The sequence below is a fragment of the Hemiscyllium ocellatum genome, chromosome 10, assembly GCF_020745735.1.
Source record: "Hemiscyllium ocellatum isolate sHemOce1 chromosome 10, sHemOce1.pat.X.cur, whole genome shotgun sequence".
NCBI lineage: Eukaryota > Metazoa > Chordata > Chondrichthyes > Orectolobiformes > Hemiscylliidae > Hemiscyllium > Hemiscyllium ocellatum.
This window is the reverse complement of record NC_083410.1, coordinates 104,724,836-104,746,827: the sequence shown is the minus strand read 5'-3', so window position 1 is coordinate 104,746,827 and position 21,992 is coordinate 104,724,836. Positions and strand designations below refer to the sequence as shown.

The 21,992-nt window shown below is 45.9% G+C and overlaps 1 protein-coding gene across 2 annotated transcripts in view; it reads right to left on the bottom strand.

Annotated features, from left to right (window-relative positions):
- Positions 1–21,992, bottom strand: part of LOC132819522 (1-phosphatidylinositol 4,5-bisphosphate phosphodiesterase beta-1) — an 893,680-nt gene that overhangs the window by 126,573 nt on the left and 745,115 nt on the right. For both annotated transcript variants that reach the window (XM_060831077.1, XM_060831078.1), the window contains exons 18-20: positions 17,054–17,138; positions 12,583–12,707; positions 5,120–5,274 (exon numbers count right to left, since the gene is read on the bottom strand). In XM_060831077.1, coding sequence (XP_060687060.1) covers positions 5,120–5,274; positions 12,583–12,707; positions 17,054–17,138 — 365 coding nt within the window. The remainder of the gene's footprint in view (positions 1–5,119; positions 5,275–12,582; positions 12,708–17,053; positions 17,139–21,992) is intronic.

The following is a 21,992-nucleotide window of genomic DNA, read 5'->3' as shown; positions in this document are numbered from 1 at the left end:
CCCATGAACAACAATGTGATAAGTGAGCTTGTAGTGATTGCAAGAAGGTCAGCCAGGTGGACCTCATAGAGAATGAGTTCACTGATTGGGGCTGTTAACCTGATCCAAGCCGGGAGCTCTGGCTGACAGACAGAAACAGGAGTATCAGGGGTTCTGTTCACTCTGAGAACTGGCTCTGAGGGAGCTGCATCAGTGGTGAAGGACTCTCCAATTTGTGTTAGGGAGGGAACTGACCTCTTAAAAAAAGAGGGAAAAAATATTTAAAAGACAAAACAGGAGTGTCAGAGGTTCTGTTTGGTCTGAGAGCTGGCTCTGAGGAAACTGCACCAGTGTCAAGTACAGGTCGTTCAGCTATAATGTGCGTTTCGCTATAACGCGATTGTCAAATTGGGGACATTGTTTCTATAGTGTGAACTTTCAAAATGTATATTGGTTATAACACAATTCCGGCCCCTTTAGTTTAAGTGGTGTTGCTATTACACAATTTTCTCATGACACGGGATTGTATGAGAATGGAACCATGCGTTATAGCAGAACTGACTGTATTGCGCACATGTAAATAAAGGGTGACTTGTGGATGGGATACCGGCCTCTGTGGAGTTATTTCAGAAATGATAGCTGCAAATGTGTTGCTGGTCAAAGCACAGCAGGCCAGGCAGCATCTCAGGAATAGAGAATTCGACGTTTCGAGCATAAGCCCTTCATCAGGAATACTTTCAGAAATGATAGCCCATTTTCGTATTGCTGAAAACCAAAACACATTTTAAAGTTTTTCACTTTGCACTCATCAGGACAAACTTCAGAATGTTACATTGGAAATGGTCACAACAATTTACACTGCAGAAGAGAAAGGCTGCTGTCTGGGCTGCCTGAACACTCACACAAGCTCATAATACAGTTCGTTTGAATTTCCTCCAAGTGATATTCATCCACTGGGACCAGTTCTCTGCAAACAAATGGAATATACTCAAGGCTTGGGCTTTTCTGAAATTACCCTGGAGCTTGGGAATGGAGGGTAGAACCTAGACCACCTCATCCAATCAGAATTGACTTATGAACCCCCCAATTAGTATTGTTTTCTCCTTTTGCAAAAATAGTTGTGATTGCTCTAAGCAGAGCCACTGGGGACATTTAAGCGACTGCTGGACATTCACATGGATGGCAGTGAGTTGAGGGATGCGTAGGTTGTTACTATATTTTACATTAGGATTAAATCTCATCACAACATCGTGGGCCAAAGGGCTTGTTCTCTGTTCTATGTAACTTGGCATTCTCGCACTGGTCCTGATGAGTACAAAATGAGCAACTTTAGCAATGTGCTTTTCAGTGATTGTCTGTTTTAATGTTGTTTCAGGGATTAATTCTGAATACATCACTGATATGGACACACTTACCCCTTTTTGAATGACATGATGGGGCCTTTTATGTGCAGATGGAACCTCCATTAAACATTTCATCCATAAGAGAGCTCTTTTGACACTGCAGCACTCAGTCAGTCCTGTACATGTAGTGTCAGACTGGATTGAAGCCTTAAACCCCGAGAGTAATAACGGCCTAATCACTGTGAGGTCTAAGTTCTACCACTGAGCTACAAGTAAAGGCAGAGTGACCTCAGGTAACAAAGGAAACAATACAATCACTTAACTGGGACAGTCATTTCTGGGAATGATACAGATTTAATTTTACGAGGTAAATCAGCTTGCACAGTTACGTCCCTCTTGCGTCAGTACAATTGATTGTTAACATTTACCTGACAACTGTATAATACTAAAGTCTTGAATTCGACGTGCCTTGAACCAGCACAACGACCTACCATGTTGGGCTTTGCAATTGTTTCATCTCTCATATGGCTCACCTTCAGGGATCAGAGCTGAAACGTGTGGCATTGGTAAAGCACAGCAGGTCAGGCAGCATCCAAGGAGCAAGAGAGTCGATGTTTCGGGCATAAGCCCTTCATCAGGAATGTGGGATGGAGGGAAGGGGGCTTTGGAGATGTAAAACTTACCTGAATGCCACACCCTGTGTGGAATACAGCAACATGTGTCACTGTCCCTTCCTTGCCTGGCTAGAAATATAAGTGGGGAGTCCACCTTCAGTAAGAATGGCTACCCCATGGTCAGTTGATGGTCGACAGGCTGGAGGCCGGAATTCTGGCCGTCTGAAATGGGGCTTCCTGAGCCTGAGAGCTGCCACCAGTTGGATGTCCAGCAATTCAATGATTACTGGCAAGATTATGGGCTACCCCTGGTGCAGGTCATTGCTGGAGCCAAACTTCACTTTGAGTGGGGTGGTCTAATAATCAATCGCTTGTCAGGAATTGATTAATCCCGTGAGTTGGTTTATTTAAAACAGTCAAACACATTGTAAGTTATGAAGCAGACACTATAACTGATTTCTAACAGTCAGGCAGAGTCGCAACATTGTCTACGCACAACACAGTGTTTTTAAAGGTGATGGGTGTCAGGGTTGAGAATCCAATGGAGAAAGGTGAAAGCTGACAGTACGATCTTGGAGGAGGCAGAGGGGTGTGGGGGCTATCTCTTTGATGGGCAGAGTGGACTCACGAAGGGGGTTCCTCTGTCTTGGTGATAGACTTAAAAGAGATACATTTCAGAGAAGATTCATTTGACTGTTTCCTGGGATGAAAGGGATGTCTGATGTGGAAAGGTTGAGCAGCTTTAATCTATCCCTGTTAGAGTTTAGAACAATGAGAAATGAGGTACCAAACTCTGAGAGGACTTGATAGGGCAAGTACTGAGAAGAATCTAGAACCAAGGGGTAGCATTTAAAAAAACTTAAGGGGTCCCCAAGTGGAGACAGAGAGGAGTAAAAAACTCTTCTCGCAGAGGTTTGTACTCCTTTGAAATTCTCTTCCACAGCTAGTAGTGGGTCATAGAGTCACAGAGATGTACAGCACGGAAACAGACACTTCAGTACAACTCGTCCATGCCGACCAGATATCCCAACCCAATCTAGTCCCACTTGCCAGCACTTGACCCATATCCCTCCAAACCCTTCCTATTCATATACTCATCCAGATACCTTTTCAATGTTGCAATTGTGTCAGCCTCCACCACTTCCTCTGGCAGCTCACTCCACACACGCACTACCCTCTGCATGAAAAAGTTGCCCCTTTTATATCTTTCCCCCCTCAGCCTAAAATTATGCCCTTTAGTTCAGGACTCACCCACCCCAGGGAAAGGACTTTATCTATTTATCCTATCCATGCACTTCATGATTTTATAAATCTCTATAAGGTCATCCCTCAGCCTCCGACGCTCTAGGGAAAACAGCCTCAGCCTGTTCAGCCTCTCCCTGGAGCTCAAATCCTCCAACCCTGGCAACATCCTTGTAAATCTTTTATGAACCCTTTCAGGTTTCACAACATCTTTCCGATAGGAAGGAGACCTGAATTGCAAGCAATATTCCAACAGTGGCCTAACCAATGTTCTGTACGGCAACAACATGACCTCCTAACTCCTGTACTCAATACTCTAACCAATAAAAGAAAGCATACCAAACGCCTTCTTCACTATCCTATCTACCTGTGACTCTACTTTCAAGGAGCTATGAACCTGCTCTCCAAGGCCTCTTTGTTCAGCAACACCCCCTAGGACCTTACCATTAAGTGTATAAGTCCTGCTAAGATTTGCTTTCCCAAAATGCAGCACCTCACATTTATTTAAATTAAACTCCATCTACCACTCCTCAGCCCATTAGCCCATCTGATCAAGATCCTGTTGTAATTTGAGGTAACGCTCTTCGCTGTCCACTACACTTCCAATTTTGGTGTCATCTGCAAACATACTCTTATGCTCATATCCAAATCATCTATATAAATGATGAGAAGTAGAGGACCCAGCACCGATCCTTGTGGCACTCCACTGGTCACAGGCCTCCAGTCTGAGAAACAACCCTAAACCACCACCCTCTGTCTTCTACCTTTGAGCCAGTTCTGTATCCAAAAGGCTAGTTCTCCCGGTATTCCATGAGACCTAACCTTGCTAACCAGTGTCCCATGGGGAACCTTGTCAAACGCCTTACTGAAGTCCATATAGCTCACATCTACTGCCACGCCCACATCAATGCTCGATGTGACTTCTTCAAAAAACTCAATCAAGTTTGTGAGACACGATTTCCAGTCCCTCAGGATTCCCTCCAACAACTTGCCCACTGATATCAGGCTCGCTGGTCTATAGTTCCCTGGCTTGAATATATATCCCAGTTGAGTTAGATAGCACTGGTGTCAAGGTGTACAGTGGAGTTAGGGCCTCAATCTGATCAGCCCATGATCTTCCTGACTGGCAGAGCAGGCTTAAGGGAATGAATTGCCTTCTCCTGCTCCTATTACTCATGGCCTTAGGAAGGCTCAACACCCAGAGGAGACTGAGGCAAGGTCATCGCCAAAAGAACCAAAGGTGGTCTGAGGGAAAATTGTTTCACACAGCGAATGGTTAGCATCTAGAATGCACAGCTTGAAAGTAGGCAGTGCCTCTCCAAAGGGGGTACCAAAAGGAAAGAAAATAATTGGGTAATGGAAAAAGAGCAGACGAATGGGAATGAGCCAACTCAGCCTTGCAGAGAGCCAGCACAGAGTCAATGGGCCAAATGGCCTGCTACAGTATTGTAGCACTGTGTAAAATGTATCTAAGTGTTGCTTCTGCAGAAGTCAGGTACTCAGAAGTCATAAAGACTCCGTGTGCATAAGTGATAAGACCCAGTGTTGCGTCAGCAAAAGTAATAAGACTCAGCTATCAAGGGGGGGTTGTACACTAACAATAGGCCACAGACAGATGTGGTAAGCCGACTAGATTAGCAGCTGCACAGAGCAATACAACTGTTACATATGAGGTAAAAGGGGAGGTACAGGGAGGCTCATAGGAAACTGTGTAAATGTAAAATAATATTATTCAGAAGTGTGCCTACTTTATGGTCACCCAGCTTGCAAGAACGTACGAATAAAGACGGCTTCGGAATTTGACTCGGACTAAAATTATTTGACAGTGAGCTTCGATTCTCACAGCACTTTATCACCCACACTCCAATCCAATGTAAGTCAACCACATCCTTTGATAAAAAATCCCTTTAAAGATCTCCATTGAAAGTGAATGTTGCATACCTTTACTGAGAGGGTATTGGCCACAATCCCATCCACAGTGGTCTCAGTGAAGGGGTCAAAGTGCTTGTCTGTCCGTCTCATGAACTCCGGTTTCAGGCGGAAGCCACTTTTCCCATTATGCTCAAACATCCCCATGTTCAGTTGCATTGCCAGGTCTGAGTACATCATTCAAACAAAAGCATAAAAGATTTTTAGACCTCGATACATTTTTCATTTGACCATTTTATCATCAACTGTGTATCAGATTCATGCAAACAAAATTCAATCCCAGGATGTTCACTGTACGCAGGGGAAGTTGGGGGAATATGCTCACATTTATAGAGTCTAGATTAAACTGATGAAGGGCTTTTGCCTGAAACATCGATTTTCCTGCTCCTCGGATGCTGCCTGACCTGTTTTTCCAGCACCACTCTGATCTAGACTCTAATCTCCAGCATCTGCAGTCCTCATTTTTGCCTCACATTTATAGAGTCCATGTACAGCATGGAAACAGACCCTTTGGTCCAACTCGTCCATGCCGACCAGATATCCCAACACAATCTAGTTCCACCTGCCAGCACCCGGCCCATATCCCTCTAAACCCTTCCTATTCATATACCCATCCAGATGCCTTTTAAATGTTGCAATTGTACCAGCCTCCACCACTTCCTCTGGTAATTTAGTGAGGAATAATATCTAATCCATGCTCTCCGAGTTTCCCCTCTTTCCACAGTTCTTGGGGGAACTCCTGCAGGAACTGGGTGGTAGGTATTTTCCTCATCAATCTTTTAGAGTATGTTAGGACATATCTCTGGAGCAGGTAGGGCATAGAATCATAGGGGAGTTATAGAATTCCTACTGTGCAGATAGAGGCCATTCAGCCCATCAGGTCTGTACTGGCCCTGCAAAGAGCACCCCCTAATTCCCGTAATCCCACATTAACTCTCTTAGCTTGCACATCCCGGGTCACTATGGATAACTTAGCATGGCCAATCCACCCTGACCTGCACATCTTCGGACCGTGGCAGGAAACTGGAGCACCCAGAGAAAACCCACGCAGACACGGGGAGAATGTGCTAACTCCATACAGACAATCAGGTCCCTGGCGCCATGAGGCAGCAGTGCTAACCACTGAGCCAGCCTGCTGCCCACCTGAACCCAAGGCTCTTGGCCCAGAATTGGGGACACTACCACTGCAGCACAACACCTCAAAGGAAACCACAAGTTTGCGGATGACACAAAAGTCGGTGGAGTTGTGGATAGTGAGGAAGGAAGTGGTAGGTTACAGCGGGATATAGATAAGTTGCAGAGCTGGGCAGAAATGTGGCAAATGGAATTCAATGTAGCTAAGTGTGAAGTCATTCACTTTGGTAGGAGTAACAAGAAGATGGATTACTGGGCTAATGGTAGGCTACTTGGTAGTGTGGATGAGCAGAGGGATCTTGGTGTCCATGTACACAGATCTCTGAAAGTTGCCACCCAGGTAAATAGTGCTGTGAGGAAGGCATATGGTGTACTGGGCTTTATTGGTAGAGGAATTGAGTTCCGGAGTCCTGAGGTCATGTTGCAACTGTATAAGACTCTGGTGCGGCCTCATCTGGAGTATTGTGTGCAGTTTTGGTCGCCATACTATAGGAAGGATGTGGAGGCATTGGAACGAGTACAGAGGAGGTTTACCAGGATGTTGCCTGGAATGGTAGGAAAATCTTATGAGGAAAGGCTGAGGCACTTGGGGCTGTTCTCATTGGAGAAGAGAAGGTTTAGGGGAGATTTGATAGAGGTGTATAAGATGATTAGGGGTTTAGATAGGGTCGACACTGAGAACCTTTTACCGCTAATGGAGTCAGGTGTTACTAGGGGACACAGCTTTAAATTAAGGGGTGGTAGGTATAGGACAGATGTTAGGGGTAGATTCTTTACACAGCGGGTTGTGAGTTCATGGAATGCCCTGCCAGTATCAGTGGTGAACTCTCCTTCTTTATGGTCATTTAAGCGGGCATTGGATAGGCATTTGGAAGTTATTGGGCTAGTGTAGGTTAGGTAGGATTCGGTTGGCGCAACATCGAGGGCCGAAGGGCCTGTACTGCGCTGTATCTTTCTATGTTCTATGTTCTATGAAACAGGTGTCTGGAGGAACACAGCAAGCCAGGCAGCATCTGGAGATGGAAAAATCAGATCCTGATGAAGGGCATTGACCAGAAACATTGACTTCTCCACCTCCTGATACTGCCTGCCTTGCTGTGGTCCGCCACCCTCCTGATGCTGCCTGCCTTGCTGTGGTCCCCCAGCCCCCTGATACTGCCTGCCTTGCTGGGTTCCCCCACCCTCCTGATGCTGCCTGCCTTGCTGTGTTCCCCCAGTCTCCTGATACTGCCTGCCTTGCTGGGTTCCCCCACCCTCCTGATGCTGCCTGCCTTGCTGTGTTCCCCCAGTCTCCTGATACTGCCTGACTTGCTGTGGTCCCCCAGCCCCCTGATACTGCCTGACTTGCTGTGGTCCCCCAGCCCCCTGATACTGCCTGCCTTGCTGGGTTCCCCCACCCTCCTGATGCTGCCTGCCTTGCTGTGTTCCCCCAGTCTCCTGATACTGCCTGACTTGCTGTGTTCCCCCAGCCCCCTGATACTGCCTGCCTTGCTGTGTTCCCCCACCCTCCTGATGCTGCCTGCCTTGCTGTGTTCCCCCACCCTCCTGATGCTGCCTGCCTTGCTGTGTTCCCCCACCCTCCTGATACTGCCTGCCTTGCTGTGTTCTCCCACCCTCCTGATGCTGCCTGCCTTGCTGTGTTCCCCCACCCTCCTGATGCTGCCTGCCTTGCTGTGTTCCCCCAGCCCCCTGATGCTGCCTGCCTTGCTGTGTTCCCCCACCCTCCTGATGCTGCCTGCCTTGCTGTGTTCCCCCACCCTCCTGATGCTGCCTGCCTTGCTGTGTTCCCCCACCCTCCTGATGCTGCCTGCCTTGCTGTGTTCCCCCACCCTCCTGATACTGCCTGCCTTGCTGTGTTCCCCCAGCCTCCTGATACTGCCTGCCTTGCTGAGTTCTCCCAGCCCCCTGTTTGTCTATTTTGGATCCCAGCATCTGCAGTTTTTTTAAAATCTCTAACCAAGTAAGGGGATGGAAGGACATAACAGGACCAACATTGACATGATAGGACAAATGGCCTCCTTCTGCACTGTGTGAATCTATCAGCTCAACACCAGACTAACTGGATAAACTAGGTTAGATATTCATGAAGAAAGAAAGCCTATTGCCTCTCTCTTCCTCAGTTTTGAAGGATTGTGTACACATCACGTTTGATGGATAAAGGATAAATCCACCTTCAGAGTGGTCTTTTTAAAAAAAAAGTGTAGTTGCTTCAGCCCAGCCATCCAGCAGCGAAAGTTAAAAATCATACAACACCAGGTTACAGTCCAACAGGTTTATTTGGAAGCACTAGCTTTCGGAGCACTGCTCCTTCTTCAATCAGGGAATACTACAGCAGATCAGGGACCTGAGAATCTTCAGGTGACCATCCTCCAAGGTGGACTTCGGGACAGGTAACAAGTTGCTGAGCAGAGGCTGATAGCCAAGTTCAGTACCCATGGGGATGGCCTCAACTGGGACCTCGGGTTCATGTCACACTACAGGTGACCCCACAACACTCTGCATATATACATACACACATGCACACACGCAGACCCTCTCTCTCATACACACACACACACATCCCCCACACTGACACCCATGCACACATCCTCTCACAAACTTATACTCCATCACACCCACACACACACTTTACCGAGCTTTCACACATGCAAATACCCATTCTCTCACATGCACTCACACTCACATGCACACACTCTCTCTCATGCACGCACACATACATACAAGTCAATGGGGAGGATTTCCAGACACATTCTATTTTGCTCAAAAAATGCCCAATTTGCTGGCAGTCAATCCATGTTACATTTTGTAAATTCCACTTTGGAAATAGAACCAGTCTGACTCAAGTTTGGGATACAGACAGACTCTGACCTCACACCTATAATGCCTTGTCTGAGCTGAGATGTCACCTTTTGTTAGAAAACCTTCAGTTATCTCGAGAAGGCGACTTGAAAGAAGTTCTGGGATTTACATATTAATGAACTGAAACGTGCAACCCATTCTAAAAGATGAAAGACTTAACAATCCTTGTTTGTTCAATATATCAATGTATGACACTGTAATCTTCTGCTGTAAATTCTGTGTCCTACGATCTTATACTCTACAGCCACCTGATGAAGGAGCAGCGCTCCAAAAGCCAGTGCTTCCAAATAAACCTGTTGGACTATAACCTGGTGTTGTGTGATTTTGAACTTTGTCCACCCCAGTCCAACACCGGCTCCTCCACATCATCCAGGAGCTAAATTAAGCTCATGGTTCTCCTCTCTCCTCCAATAATGCCCATTAAACATTATAAATATTTCAGATTTGATTTGATAGCTTGAAGGTTCGAAGTTGATGTTCGTAACTCGGCTTTCAACAATTATGAATGAATGCACAAGGCTCCATTGGCTTGAATAACCCACTTCTCTGAGTATGGAGGGCATTCTGGTGTGGAGGGACTGCAAAAGTTGCTAAAGTAATGCAATATTAATGGCTCCCGCTTTCCCAACAGGCTCTCATTGTTGTTGAAGTTCATCTATGAGAAAGGAATCTCGTAAAAAGGTCCCACTCCCACCAGCTTATGTCCAACACAAACAGTCCTGCTCATTTGTCTGTATCTGAACGTTCCGCACAGCACATCACAAATATCAGCGGGATTGACTCTTTAACCCCATTCAATAAGATCATGGCTTTATATCATAGCAGTCCACGCTCGCAAAACTTGGGGCATTAGATTTGATTCTGTGATTGGACAATACTTGTTGAACAACCTTGGGTGTGCAAGGATTTACACGACCAGCCAATTTAACAATGGGTTCACTTACTCTGTCAGGGAGCTACAAATGCATTGTTTGTTGGGAAAAGGAACACTTGAGGCATTGTGCACTTTAAAAAAAACATCAAATGTATGGGAGAGAAGACCTCCAGTGCAGTCTCCATGGCAATGCCTTGAGCAATCAGACATCAACTTGCCAATCAATCAGCGCTGTTTTCTCATGCAGTGTTAATTGGTCCTCCTTCATAAATTTTGCAAGCCACAAGATGAATGACAGAGGATCTTCAACCTGAATTCCATTGAGTCATAGAGATGAACAGCACAGAAACAAACCCTTTGGTCCAACCCATCCACGCCGACCAAATGTCCCAACCCAATCTTGTCCCACCTGCCAGCACCTGGCCCATATCCCTCCAAAACAAACACCATCGAGTTAGACCCCATCTACCAGCACCTGAGAAAAATATCAGGAAATGACATCACCACAGGAAATGATGTCACCACAGGAAATGACATCACCAACCCAAAGAAACCCAAACATATAAATAGAAAGCAGGATTTATCAACAGTGCTTCGCCCACTGAAGATGTTACCTAGTCAGGTGACGAAACGTCTGGAAATGCACCTTCCAGCTCAGCGAGCAAACCTATATTCCTCTACACCCTTCCTATTCATATACCCATCCAAATGCCTCTTAACTGCTGCAATTGTACCAGCCTTCACCACTTCCTCTGGCAGCTCATTCCATACACGTACCACCCTCTGCATGAAAAAGTTGCCCCTTAGGTCTCTTTTATATCTTTCCCCTCTCACTCTAAACCTATGTCCTCTAGTTCTGGACTCCCCAACCCCAGGGAAAAGACTTTGTCTATTTATTGTATCTATGATTTTATAAGTCTCTATAAGGTCGCCCCTCAGCCTCTGATGGTCCAGGGAAAACAGCCCTAGTTTATTCAGCCTTTCCCAATAGCTCAAAGCCTCCAACCCTGACAACATCCTTGCAAATCTTTTCTGAACCTTTTCAAGTTTCACAACATCTTTCCGATGGGAAGGAGACCAGAACTGCACACAATATTTCAACAGTGGCCTAACCAATGTCCTGTACGGCCGCAACATGACCTCCCAACTCCTGTACTCAATACTCTGACCAATAAAGGAAAGCATACCAAACGCCCTCTTCACTATCCTATCTACCTGTGACTCTACTTTCAAGGGGCTATGAACCTGCACTCCAAAGTTTCTTTGATAAGCAACATTCCCTACGACCTTATCATTAAGTGGATAAATCCTGCTAAGATTTGCTTTTCCAAAATGCAGCAACTCACATTTATCTAAATTAAACTCCATCTGCCACTTCTCAGCCCATTGGCCCTTCTGATCAATCTTGCTACTTCATCTCAGATCTGGGGATTCACTTCATACCCAAACATCAATCAATCCCAGACTTGAATTTTCACAATGACAGAGCATCCACAGCTCTCTGTAGTCCAGAATTCCAAAGATTCTTGACCTTTAGAATGTTTGCAGATGACACCAAAATTGGAGGTGCAGTGGACAGCAAAAAAAGTTACCCCAGGGGACAATGGGATCTTGATCGATGGGCCAATTGGCCAAGGAGTGGCAGATGGAGTTTAATTTAGATAAATGTGAAGTGTTGAACTTTGGAAAGGCAAATCAGAGCAGGACTTAGACACTTAATGTTAAGGTCCGAGGGATTAATGCTGAACAAAGAGACTCAGGTTCATAGCACCTTGAAAGTGAAGTCGCACGTAGATAGGATAGTGAAGAAGGCGTTTGGTATGCTTTCCTTTATTGGTCAGAACATTGAACATTGGAGTTGGGAGGTCATGTTACGGGATGTACAGGACGGTGGGTTTGGGATATTGTATGCAATTCTGGTCTCCCTCCTATAGGGAGGATGTTGTGAAACTTGAAAGGGTTCAGAAAAGATTTATAAGGATGTTGCCGGAGTTGGAGAGTTTGAGGTAAAAGGGAGAGGCTGAATCGGTTGTGATGTTTTCCCTGGACCATCTGAGGCTGAGGGGTGACCTTATAGAAGTTTATAAGATCATGAGGGGCATGGATAGGGTAAATAGACAAGGTCCTTTTGCTGGGGTGGGGGAGTCCAGAACTAGAGGGCATAGGTTTAGTGTGAGAGGAGAAAGGTTTAAAAGGGACTGAAAGGGCAACTTTTTCACACAGAAGGTGGTACGTGCGCGGAATGGCTGTGCAAGAGGAAGTGGTGGAGGCTGGTACAATTGTAACATTTAAGAGGCATCTGGATGAGTACATTATTAGGAAGGGACAAGAGGGATATTGGCCAGGTGCTGGCAAATGATGTTCTGATATCTGGTTGGCATGGACGAGTTGGCCCGAAGGGTCTGTTTCCGTGCTGTACATCTCTCTGACTCAATGACCTTGGGGTGAGGACATTTCTCCCCATGGCAGTCCAAAGTGGCTGACCTTTTGTTCTGAGATTATGATCCGTTGTTCCAAACTTCCTAACCACAAAGAGGTTAGCTTCTCAAGCATTTACCCTGTCAGCCCCTCTTTAGAAAAACCAAAGGTAGATGTTTGCGATACTCACCTAATGTCTGGAAGTTAAGAGCTACCAGGTGACATCCGGCATTCCAAAATACCTGAGGCATGTAGTTTGAGGAATCCACTCGGGTTCCCTTCGGATAAATGCGGCTCAGCTGCCTCTTGTTGTATCTGGAGAGAGTGTTTGCTAAGGAAAGGTGCAGAGAAAATGAAGGCCTTGTTTCAAATAGAAACACAGATATTGGGATAAATGAAATCACCATGAGAAACAAAGACAGGTGAACTTGTGAGCTTCCACTGAGTAGGAGCAGGAGTACAAGTAGATGTCATCCAGCCCCTCAAGACTGAACTCCCATTCAATAATACCAAGGCTAATCTAATACCTCAATCTGTCTTGAAGTCACTTCCCCTCATACTCTTATTAAGGAAAAAAACTCAATCAAATGACTCTTGACTTAACTTTACTAAGTGAAAGCGAGGATTGCAGATGCTTGAGATCAGAGTTGAAAAGTGTGGCACTGGAAAAGCACAGCGGGACAGGCAGCATCCGAGGAGCAGGAGAGCCTGCCCTGCTGTGCTTTTCCAGTGCCACACTCTTAACTTTACAAAGTGTTTGGAGGGAAATAGGTCAAGTGCAGGCAGATGGGACTAGTTTAGTTTGAGATTATGGACGGTATGGGCTGTTTGAATTGAAGGGACTGTTTCTGTGCTGTATGACTCTCTAAGTGAGCTAGCGGTTACTGCTTATTCTGGGAGAGAGTTCCATGATTTTACAGACCTTTACATGAAGAAGTGCCTTCTACCTTCCCTCCAGAATGACCTAGCTTTGATATTGAAGTCACGTCTCTTACATATCTTTATCCTAGATTTCTTGACAGTGGCAGAAGTACTTCTCTCTGTCTCACACTGATAAATACCTTTCAAAATCTTACAAATCTCCAATCAAATCATCCCTTCACATTCCCAGGAATACCAGCCTAGTGTGCGTAGTCACCCCTTAATGCCATGGGAACTCGGGAACACCATGACCTGAAAATCCCCTTCCAAACCATTTACCATCTTGACTTGGAAATGCCGTGTCATTCCGTCAGTGTCATAGGGTCAAAATCCTGGAATTTCTCTCCCTAAGAGTGCTGCAGGAGTCCTTAAAATACACGGGCTGAAGCAGTTCAAGAAGGTGGCTCAGCACCACCATCTCAAGGGCAATTAGGGACGGGCAATAAATGTGGGTCCAGCCAGCGACACCCATGTCCTGTCAGCGACTAAGAAAAAGTAGGCATTCTCTGCACATCACTCACAATATCGACAAATTGAACTGAATATTGTTCCGAAGTGTTGCTGTCCCCTCCTAGGATCTGAGGACGAAAGGAATATTCTGCTGACAAATAACACTTTGGGAGTATTTTTTAGAAATTCATTCATGGGATGCGGGCATCACTGGTGGGAATTAATTGCCTGTCCCTAATTGCCCAGGTAATGGTTAAGTATCGACCACATTGCTGTGGGTCTGGAGTCACATGTAGGCCAGACCAGGTAAGGATGGCAGATTCCTTCCCTAAAGGACATTGGTGAACCAGATGGATTTTTCCAACAATTAGTTCATGGTCATCATTAGACTTTTAATTCCAGATTTCCACTCGATTCAAATCTATGGCATTCAACCAGGGTCCCCTGAATGTGCACTGAGTCACTGATTAATAGTGGAACGATGATGTCACTCGGCTATTACCTCCTGGTTGAGGGAATTTAAACCCATAACGTACAAATTAATTTAAAAAGACCATTCTGGTAAATTCTACCTGCACTCCTTTCAGGTCCAACAGATCAAAACAACATTAAGCTCCATTTTAAGGCAACTTCAAAGACTCTGTCACCAAGTTCTCCAATGGTGTATTGTTCCACAGAGTGGATGTTGGAGTTTGCTTTAATATAGGAGAGGACACTTCCTGTGGATTGCCACCTGGCTTTGGACTGAGTGTTCCATTGATCCCAAGAACGAGGAATTAAGGGCTACGGGGAGAATGCTGGTAAGTGAAGTTGAAATGCCCATCTGCTATGATTGAATGGCGGATTGGACTCGATGGGCAGAATGGCCTTACGTCCACTCCTATGTCTTATGGTCTTATGATGCTATCAGGATCATCTATGACAGTAAGGCCAGAGGGGAGGAACCAAAGTGCAATCCAAAATAAGCCCTTAAGTGCAATGCGGGGGGAAGATATTAGCGTGACACCAACGGCTACTGATGTACAATAGCATTCCCACGTTAAGAGACATCCGAACAAGGCACCTACCTAGACTACCCGGGAACAGGTGCCAAGTGTGTGGTGGGAGATGTGGCTCTAGGATAAGGTCCATCAGCCACGCCAGGACCCTAGGTGATAACATTTATCCTCCTCTGAGCTGCTGAATATTTCCAACACTTACTCTTTAAATTAAATACTATATAGTCATAGAGTAATATAGCATGAGCCCTTCAGCTCAAATTGGTCCACACTGACCATGGTGTCCACCCAGCTAATTGAATTATCTTGGACTTCTGTTCAAGCTAAATATTCAGCCATCAAGGTACGCCTATAAATTATTCTCCTGCAAGTGAATTAATTTCCAGAAGTTAACACAGGGGCTGCCCAAAGTAATTTACAAACTGAGCAGCATTTCAAGCTGTGCGTGAAGATGTGTTCTTATTTACAAAGAACTTTTCAACAGTTAAGCAACAAAAAAAATTATTATTCGAGTCTTTCTTCTTGCCCATTGCTTGCATTTCTTAAGGGATGACGCCATCCAGTGGCCACGGTCTGAATGAACAGCTCTCAGATTTTATGGTTAAAAATCATATTCTTCCAGCTCAAAGAAAACAAGGTCTGGGTCACCACTCAGCAGCAGCAACACCTGGATGCAGTGTGAAGATATTATTCAAACGAGAAACCATGTTTTATCTTCTGAAATTCCCCCAACTCAAGATTAAAAGGAAAACCTTATATTTATGTTCCTCCTTGGGACCCTCCAACCACACACATCTATGTCGACTTCACCAGTTTCCTCATTTCCCCTTCCTCCACCTTATCCCAGATCCAACCTTCCAATTTGGCAGCTCCCTCTTGGACTGTCCTACCTGTTCATCTTCCTTCCCACTTATCCACTCCACCCTCCTCTCCAACCTATCACCATCACCCCTCCACTTTCATCTACCTATCACATTCTCAGCTACTTGCCGCCCCCCCCCCCCCCCTCCCCCCCAACCATTTATCTCTCCACTCCCTCGGTGCACCAGCCTCATCCCTGATGAAGGGCTCATGCCCGAAACGTTGACCCTCCTGCTCCTGGGATGCTGCCTGACTTGGCTGTGCTTTTCCAGCACCACACACTTGACTCTGATCTCCAGCATCTGCAGTCCTCACTTTCTCCGAGTTATGTTTATGTTGTGTCTATCTCAACTACCAGAGCTGTCAAAGTGTTTTACAGTCAATAAAGTACTTTTTAAAGTGTCATCACTGTAAAGCAGGAGACAATTTGCACATAAATAGCAAACGACAATGACCAGATAATCTGGTACTCGCGATGTTGGTTGGGTGACAGACATTGGCCAGCAGAAACCTCTGTTCTTCACTGAAATAGTTCCTGGGGAGCCTTTTACCCTCAGCTGAGAGGGCAGAGAGGGACTCAGTGTAAAGTCTTGTCTGAAAGGCTACACCTCTAACAGTGCTGCACTCCCTTGGTACTGCATAGGAATCACAACCTTGAGTGGGGTGATGGTGGCACAGTGGTAGCATCATTAGGTCAACCTTTCACAGGCTGGGCATAATGCGCTGGGGCCATGGGTTCAAGTCCCTCCATTGCATGGGTGGAATTTGAATTTGCTTAATGAAAACTCTGGAACTTAAACCCACCCACAATTTGAGTGATTGCATTAACTATCATCAATTGATTTGGGAATAAAAACATCTGGTTCACCAATGTCCTTGAGGGAAGGAAATCTGCGATCCTTACCTGGTCTGATCTAGATGTGATTCTAGAGCCATAACAATGTTGCTAACTCCTAACCCTCTGAAAAGGTCAACTTTAAAAGTGTGGTGTTGGAAAGGCACAGCAGGTCAGTCAGCATCCGAGGAGCAGGAGAGTCGACGTTTCGGGCATGAGCCCTTCATCAGGAATGTTCCTGATGATGTCGACTCTCCTGTTCCTGATGCTGCCTGGCCTGCCCTGCTTTTCCACACTTTTTAGCTCTGACGCTCCAGCACCTGCAGTCCTCACTTCCTCCTAACTCTAAAAGCAGAGCGAAAGAAATCTGAACAAAAATATGTGAAACAAACGAGGGTCTGTTGAGATTCACAATAAGTGGGGGTTTTGAGATCCTTTTTTAAAGTTGTCATCACTTTACATGGTTCAACATCAGGTTTGCGTCACGGTGCGTCCTGAATCTCTGGTGAACCTCTCTCTCTACCAAATTAAACATCACTGATTTACGTCTGAGCGAGTGATGGGGACGGTACAGTCAGTATTTGCTGAAGGGATACTCCACAAACTCCACAGGCGATTTCGTCAGCTGCTCCAGAGCCTTGGTCTCCACGAACGACGACATTTCGAAACTTTTGTTGTTCTCTACAAGTGAAAAAAACAGAAACATCCAATAACCCACCGCACATCCGGCTGTACCTCTCGGTTAACCTTTCAGCTTGAACATAACTGGCTGACACAGTTCGACATGGACTCTGAGGTGTTGATTTTATTGTACTTGGCACGAGGGGGGAGGGTGGGTCGCTGTGTGCTTTAGAGTGAGATCTAATCAAATGGAGGAATGCAAGGTCACGTTATAAACTGGGGTGGGTGCCGGTGGGGAACGTGAAACACAGAAAAACATTTTACAAGCTTGAACCCCTTGTTACCTCACCTGTCCTGAGCTGGTGATGAGGAACCCTCTTTGATGTAACACCGATAAAATAGAATTGAGCCCTTTGTGAGAGGAGAGGGAAATCTTGCCAATAATTTTATGACCTGACCAAGAGTTAGCAGAATAATAGATTAAGATGAAATCAAAACACTTGTATCGATTTCTAAGTCAATGGGAAACATAGAAATGTAGAAAATAGGTGCAGTAGTGGGCCATTTGGCCCTTCCAGCCTGCCCCACCATTTAATATGATCATGGCTGATCGTGCCATCTCAGTAGCCCATTCCTTTCTCCCCATGCCCCTTGATCCCTTTAGCTGCAAGGGTCATGTCCAGCTCCCTCCTCAATCTATCCAACGAACTGGCCCCAACAGCTTCCTGTAGGAGAGAATTCCGCAGGTTCACAACTCTCTGAGTGAAGACATTCTTCCCCATCTCAGTCTTGGATGGCCTACCCCTTATTGTTACACGGTGACCCCGAGTTCTGGACTTCCCTAGCATCGGGAACCTTCTTCCTGCATCTAGCCTGTCCAGTCCCAGCAGGACTTTATATGTTTCTGTGCAACTCCCCCGTCTTTCTTCTCAATTCCAGTGAGTACAAACCCAGCCAATCCAGTCTCTCCTCGTATGCCATCCTGGGAACAATGTCACAAAAACGTAGAATAAAACATACCTCAATGTCCTCCATCAATAATTACCCCAGGAGCATTTCAACAAGACTTCAGTATTTTTTCCGATGGGCTCCTTGTTACAGTTGTTGCAAACATCTGCTTTGACTAAACCAATCTTCATCGCTGTAATGTCAACTTCACAACAAACTTTCTCTGCAAGTTCAGCCACCACCCCTTCACTCCCCTCGCTTAAGTCATTGCTATAAACTGCAAAACGTCAACAAGCTCCAGTGCAGATCCCTGTCTAACATCCCCGCCCTGTCACAATCTACAGGAGGCCCTTCATTGTGATATTGCCAGTCAGCGAATTTTCTGTCCACGTTAGTATGTTAGCCCTCACACCATGAACTCCTCCCTTGTGCAATAACCTATTTATGTAGAACCTTCTCAAATCCAAGCAGCATACATCAATGGGCTTCCCTGTGTCCACACTGCATGCCACACACCCAAAGAGTTCCAATAAATTGGTGAAACATTTCTGTTTTGCAAAATATACTGACCCTCTCCAATTCCCTTGTGTGTTTCCGAGTGTCCAGTTATAACCTTCTTCAGCTTCATGAGTGTTGTTGGGGCCCACCCAGGCAAGTGTCACACACCTGACTTGTGCCTTGTGGATGGTGGACAGGCTTTGCAGAGTCAGGAGCTAAGCTAGCCGCCACACGATTCCTCGCGTCTGACCTGCACTTGTAGCCGCAGTGTTTAAAATGTCCAGGCCAGTTCGGTTTCTTGTCAGTGCTAACTCCCAGGATGTTGATAATGGTGGATTCAGTGATGGAAATGCCATTAAGATTAGTGGTAGAGCACAGTGTGTGCAGAGGACTCAGATTGCAGAGAGGTATAGATAGTTTAAGAGAGTGGGCAAAGGTCTGACAGATGGAGTACAATGTTCATGAATGTGAAGTCATCCATTTCGGTAGGAATAACAGTAAAAAGGGCTTTTATGTGAACACTAAACAAATTGCAGCATATTGCTGTGCAGGGGGACTAGGGTGTCCTTGTGCATGAAGGTTGGTCTGCAGATACAACAGGTAATTAGCTGAAAATGTGTTGCTGGAAAAGCGCAGCAGGTCAGGCAGCATCCAAGGAACAGGAGATTTGACGTTTTGGGCATAAGCCCTTCTTCCTGAAGAAGGGCTTATGCCCGAAACGTCGAATCTCCTGTTCCTTGGATGCTGACCTGCTGCGCTTTTCCAGCAACACATTTTCAGCTCTGATCTCCAGCATCTGCAGACCTCACTTTCTCCAGAACAGGTAATTAATAAGGCAAATGGAATTCTGTCCTTCATTGCTAAAGGGACTGAGTTAAACGATCGGGAGGTTATGCTGCAGCTGTATAGTGTGCTGATGAGGCCACAACTGGGAGTACTGGGTGCGGTTTGGGTCTCCTTACTTGAGAAAGGATGCACTGGCACTGCAGGGGGTGCACAGGAGGTTCACGAGATCAATTCTGGAGCTGAGAGGGTTGGATAATGAGGAGAGACTGAGTGGACTGGGATTACATTCACTGAAATGAAGGAGAATGAGGGGTGATCTCATAAAGTTACCTTAAAAATACGTAAAATTATGAAGGGAATAGATACGATAGAAAAAGGGAGGTTTTTTTCCACTGGCAGGTGAAGCTAGAACTCATGGGCATAGCCTCAAAATAAGGGGGAGCAGATTTAGGGCTGAGCTGAGGAGGAACTTCTTAACCCAGAGGGTTGTGAATCTGTGGAATTCCCCGCCCAGGGAAGCAGTTGAGGCTACCTCACTGACTTTTTTAAGGTAAAGATGGATAATATTAGAAGAATACTAAATATGGTCCAGGTATACCAGCAAGGGTCGATTCCAGGCTTGGTAGTCTCCCTGGATGCAGAGAAAGTGTTTGACTGGGTGGACTGGCCATACCTCTTTTATGTCCTGGAGCGGTTTGGTCTTGGAGGGGTCTTTGCCATGTGGGTGGCAGTGTTATACAGTGACCCTAAAGCAGCGGTTCTCACTAATGGTCTAAGGCCTGACAATTTTAGTATCGGTAGAGGCAGCCGACAAGGAATGCCCCCTTTCACCATTGCTGTTTACATCGGTGATAGAGCCATTGACAGAGGCCATCCAGAGAGACCCCAATATAATTGCCTTGGAGGTAGGATCAGGAGGGCATAAGATCATCCTTTACACAGATGATGATCTTCTCTTTCTAATGAACCCAACAATATCTGTGCCCTGTTTAATACAAGTGACTAATCTATCTGGATCTTTCTCAGGATGTAAAATCAATATTATGAAGTCGGAGGCCATGCCTGTGGGGGGTTTTGTCAGAGTACCCGATCTTGGGGGTGGAACCCGTTTCCCTTTCGGGTGGTCACAGGGAGGTTTCCTGTATTTCAGCATGTTTATCACCCTGGCCTTCCATCAATTATATAACACTAACTTTGTGCAGTTGCTAGAGAAGATAAGACAGGGCCTTCAGCGCTGGGAAGATCTTCCGATATCCTGGTTGGGTAGAATAGCTCTGGTCAAAATGAATGTTCTTCCTTGTTTATTATATCCCATGTGAATGCTTCCTTTGATGCTGCCTGGACAAGCGCTTTGGAGGTTTTACAGTTGGCTTGGATCTTTCATCTGGCATCATAGACAGCCTCTTAATAAGCTTGTCAAATTGCAGCTTCCCCAGGGGGTAGGTGGTTAAATTCAAAGGTAGAAAACAGAGGGTGGTGGTGGAGGGTTGTTTTTCAGACAGGAGGCCTGTGACCAGTGGAGTGCCACAAGGATCGGTGCTGGGTTCAGTACTTTTCGACATTTATATACATGATTTGAATATGAGATAAGGGGCAAGTTTGCAGATGACACCAAAATTGGAGGTGTGGTGGACAGCGAAGAGGGTTACCTCAGATTACAACAGGATCTGGACCAGATGGGCCAATGGGCTGAGAAGTGGCAGATGGAGTTTAATTTAGATAAATGCAAGGTGCTGCATTTTGGGAAAGCAAATCTTAGCAGGACTTATACGCTTAATGGTAAGGTCCTAGGGAGTGTGGCTGAACAAAGAGACCTTGGAGTGCAGGTTCATACCTCCTTGAAAGTGGAGTCTCAGGTAGATAGGATAGTGAAGAGGGTGTTTGGTTTGCTTTCCTTTATTGGTCAGATTATTGAGTACAGGAGTTGGGAGGTTATGTTGCAGGTGCACAGGACATTGGTTAGGCCACTGTTGGAATATTGCGTGCAGTTCTGGTCTCCTTCCTATTGGAAAGATGTTGTGAAACCTGAGCAGGTTCAGAAAAGATTTACAAGGATGTTGCCAGGGTTGGAGGATCTGAGCTATAGGGAAAGGCTGAACAGGCTGGGGCTGTTTTCCCTGGAGCATCGGAGGCTGAGGGGGTGAGCTTATAGAGGTTTATAAAATCATGAGGGGCATAAATAGGGTAAATAGACAAGATCTTTTCCCAGGGGTGGGGGAGTCCAGAACTTGAGGGCATAGGTTTAGGGTGAGAGGGGAAAGATATAAAAGAGACCTAAAGGACAACGTTTTTACTCAGAGGATGGTACATGTCTGGAATGAGCTGCCAGAGGAAGTGGTGGAGGCTGATACAATTGCAACATTTAAAGGGCATCTGGATGGGTATATGAATAGGAAGGGTTTGGAAGAATATGGGCCGGGTGCTGGCAGGTGGGACTACATTGGGTTGGGATATCTGGTCAGCATGGACGGGTTGGGCCGAAGGGTTTGTTTCCATGCTGTACATCTCTATGACTCTTTGAGTCTATAAGTTCCCGACTATCCTCTACGGCTGACTGGGCTTATCAGGACCCACGGTCAATCTGGCTGGAGATCGAGGCCTCCCAGGCAAAGTGCCCCTTCATTAATTTGTTGTTTATGGACAAGATGAGGACTGTTATGGACCATTGCAGAAACCTGATTG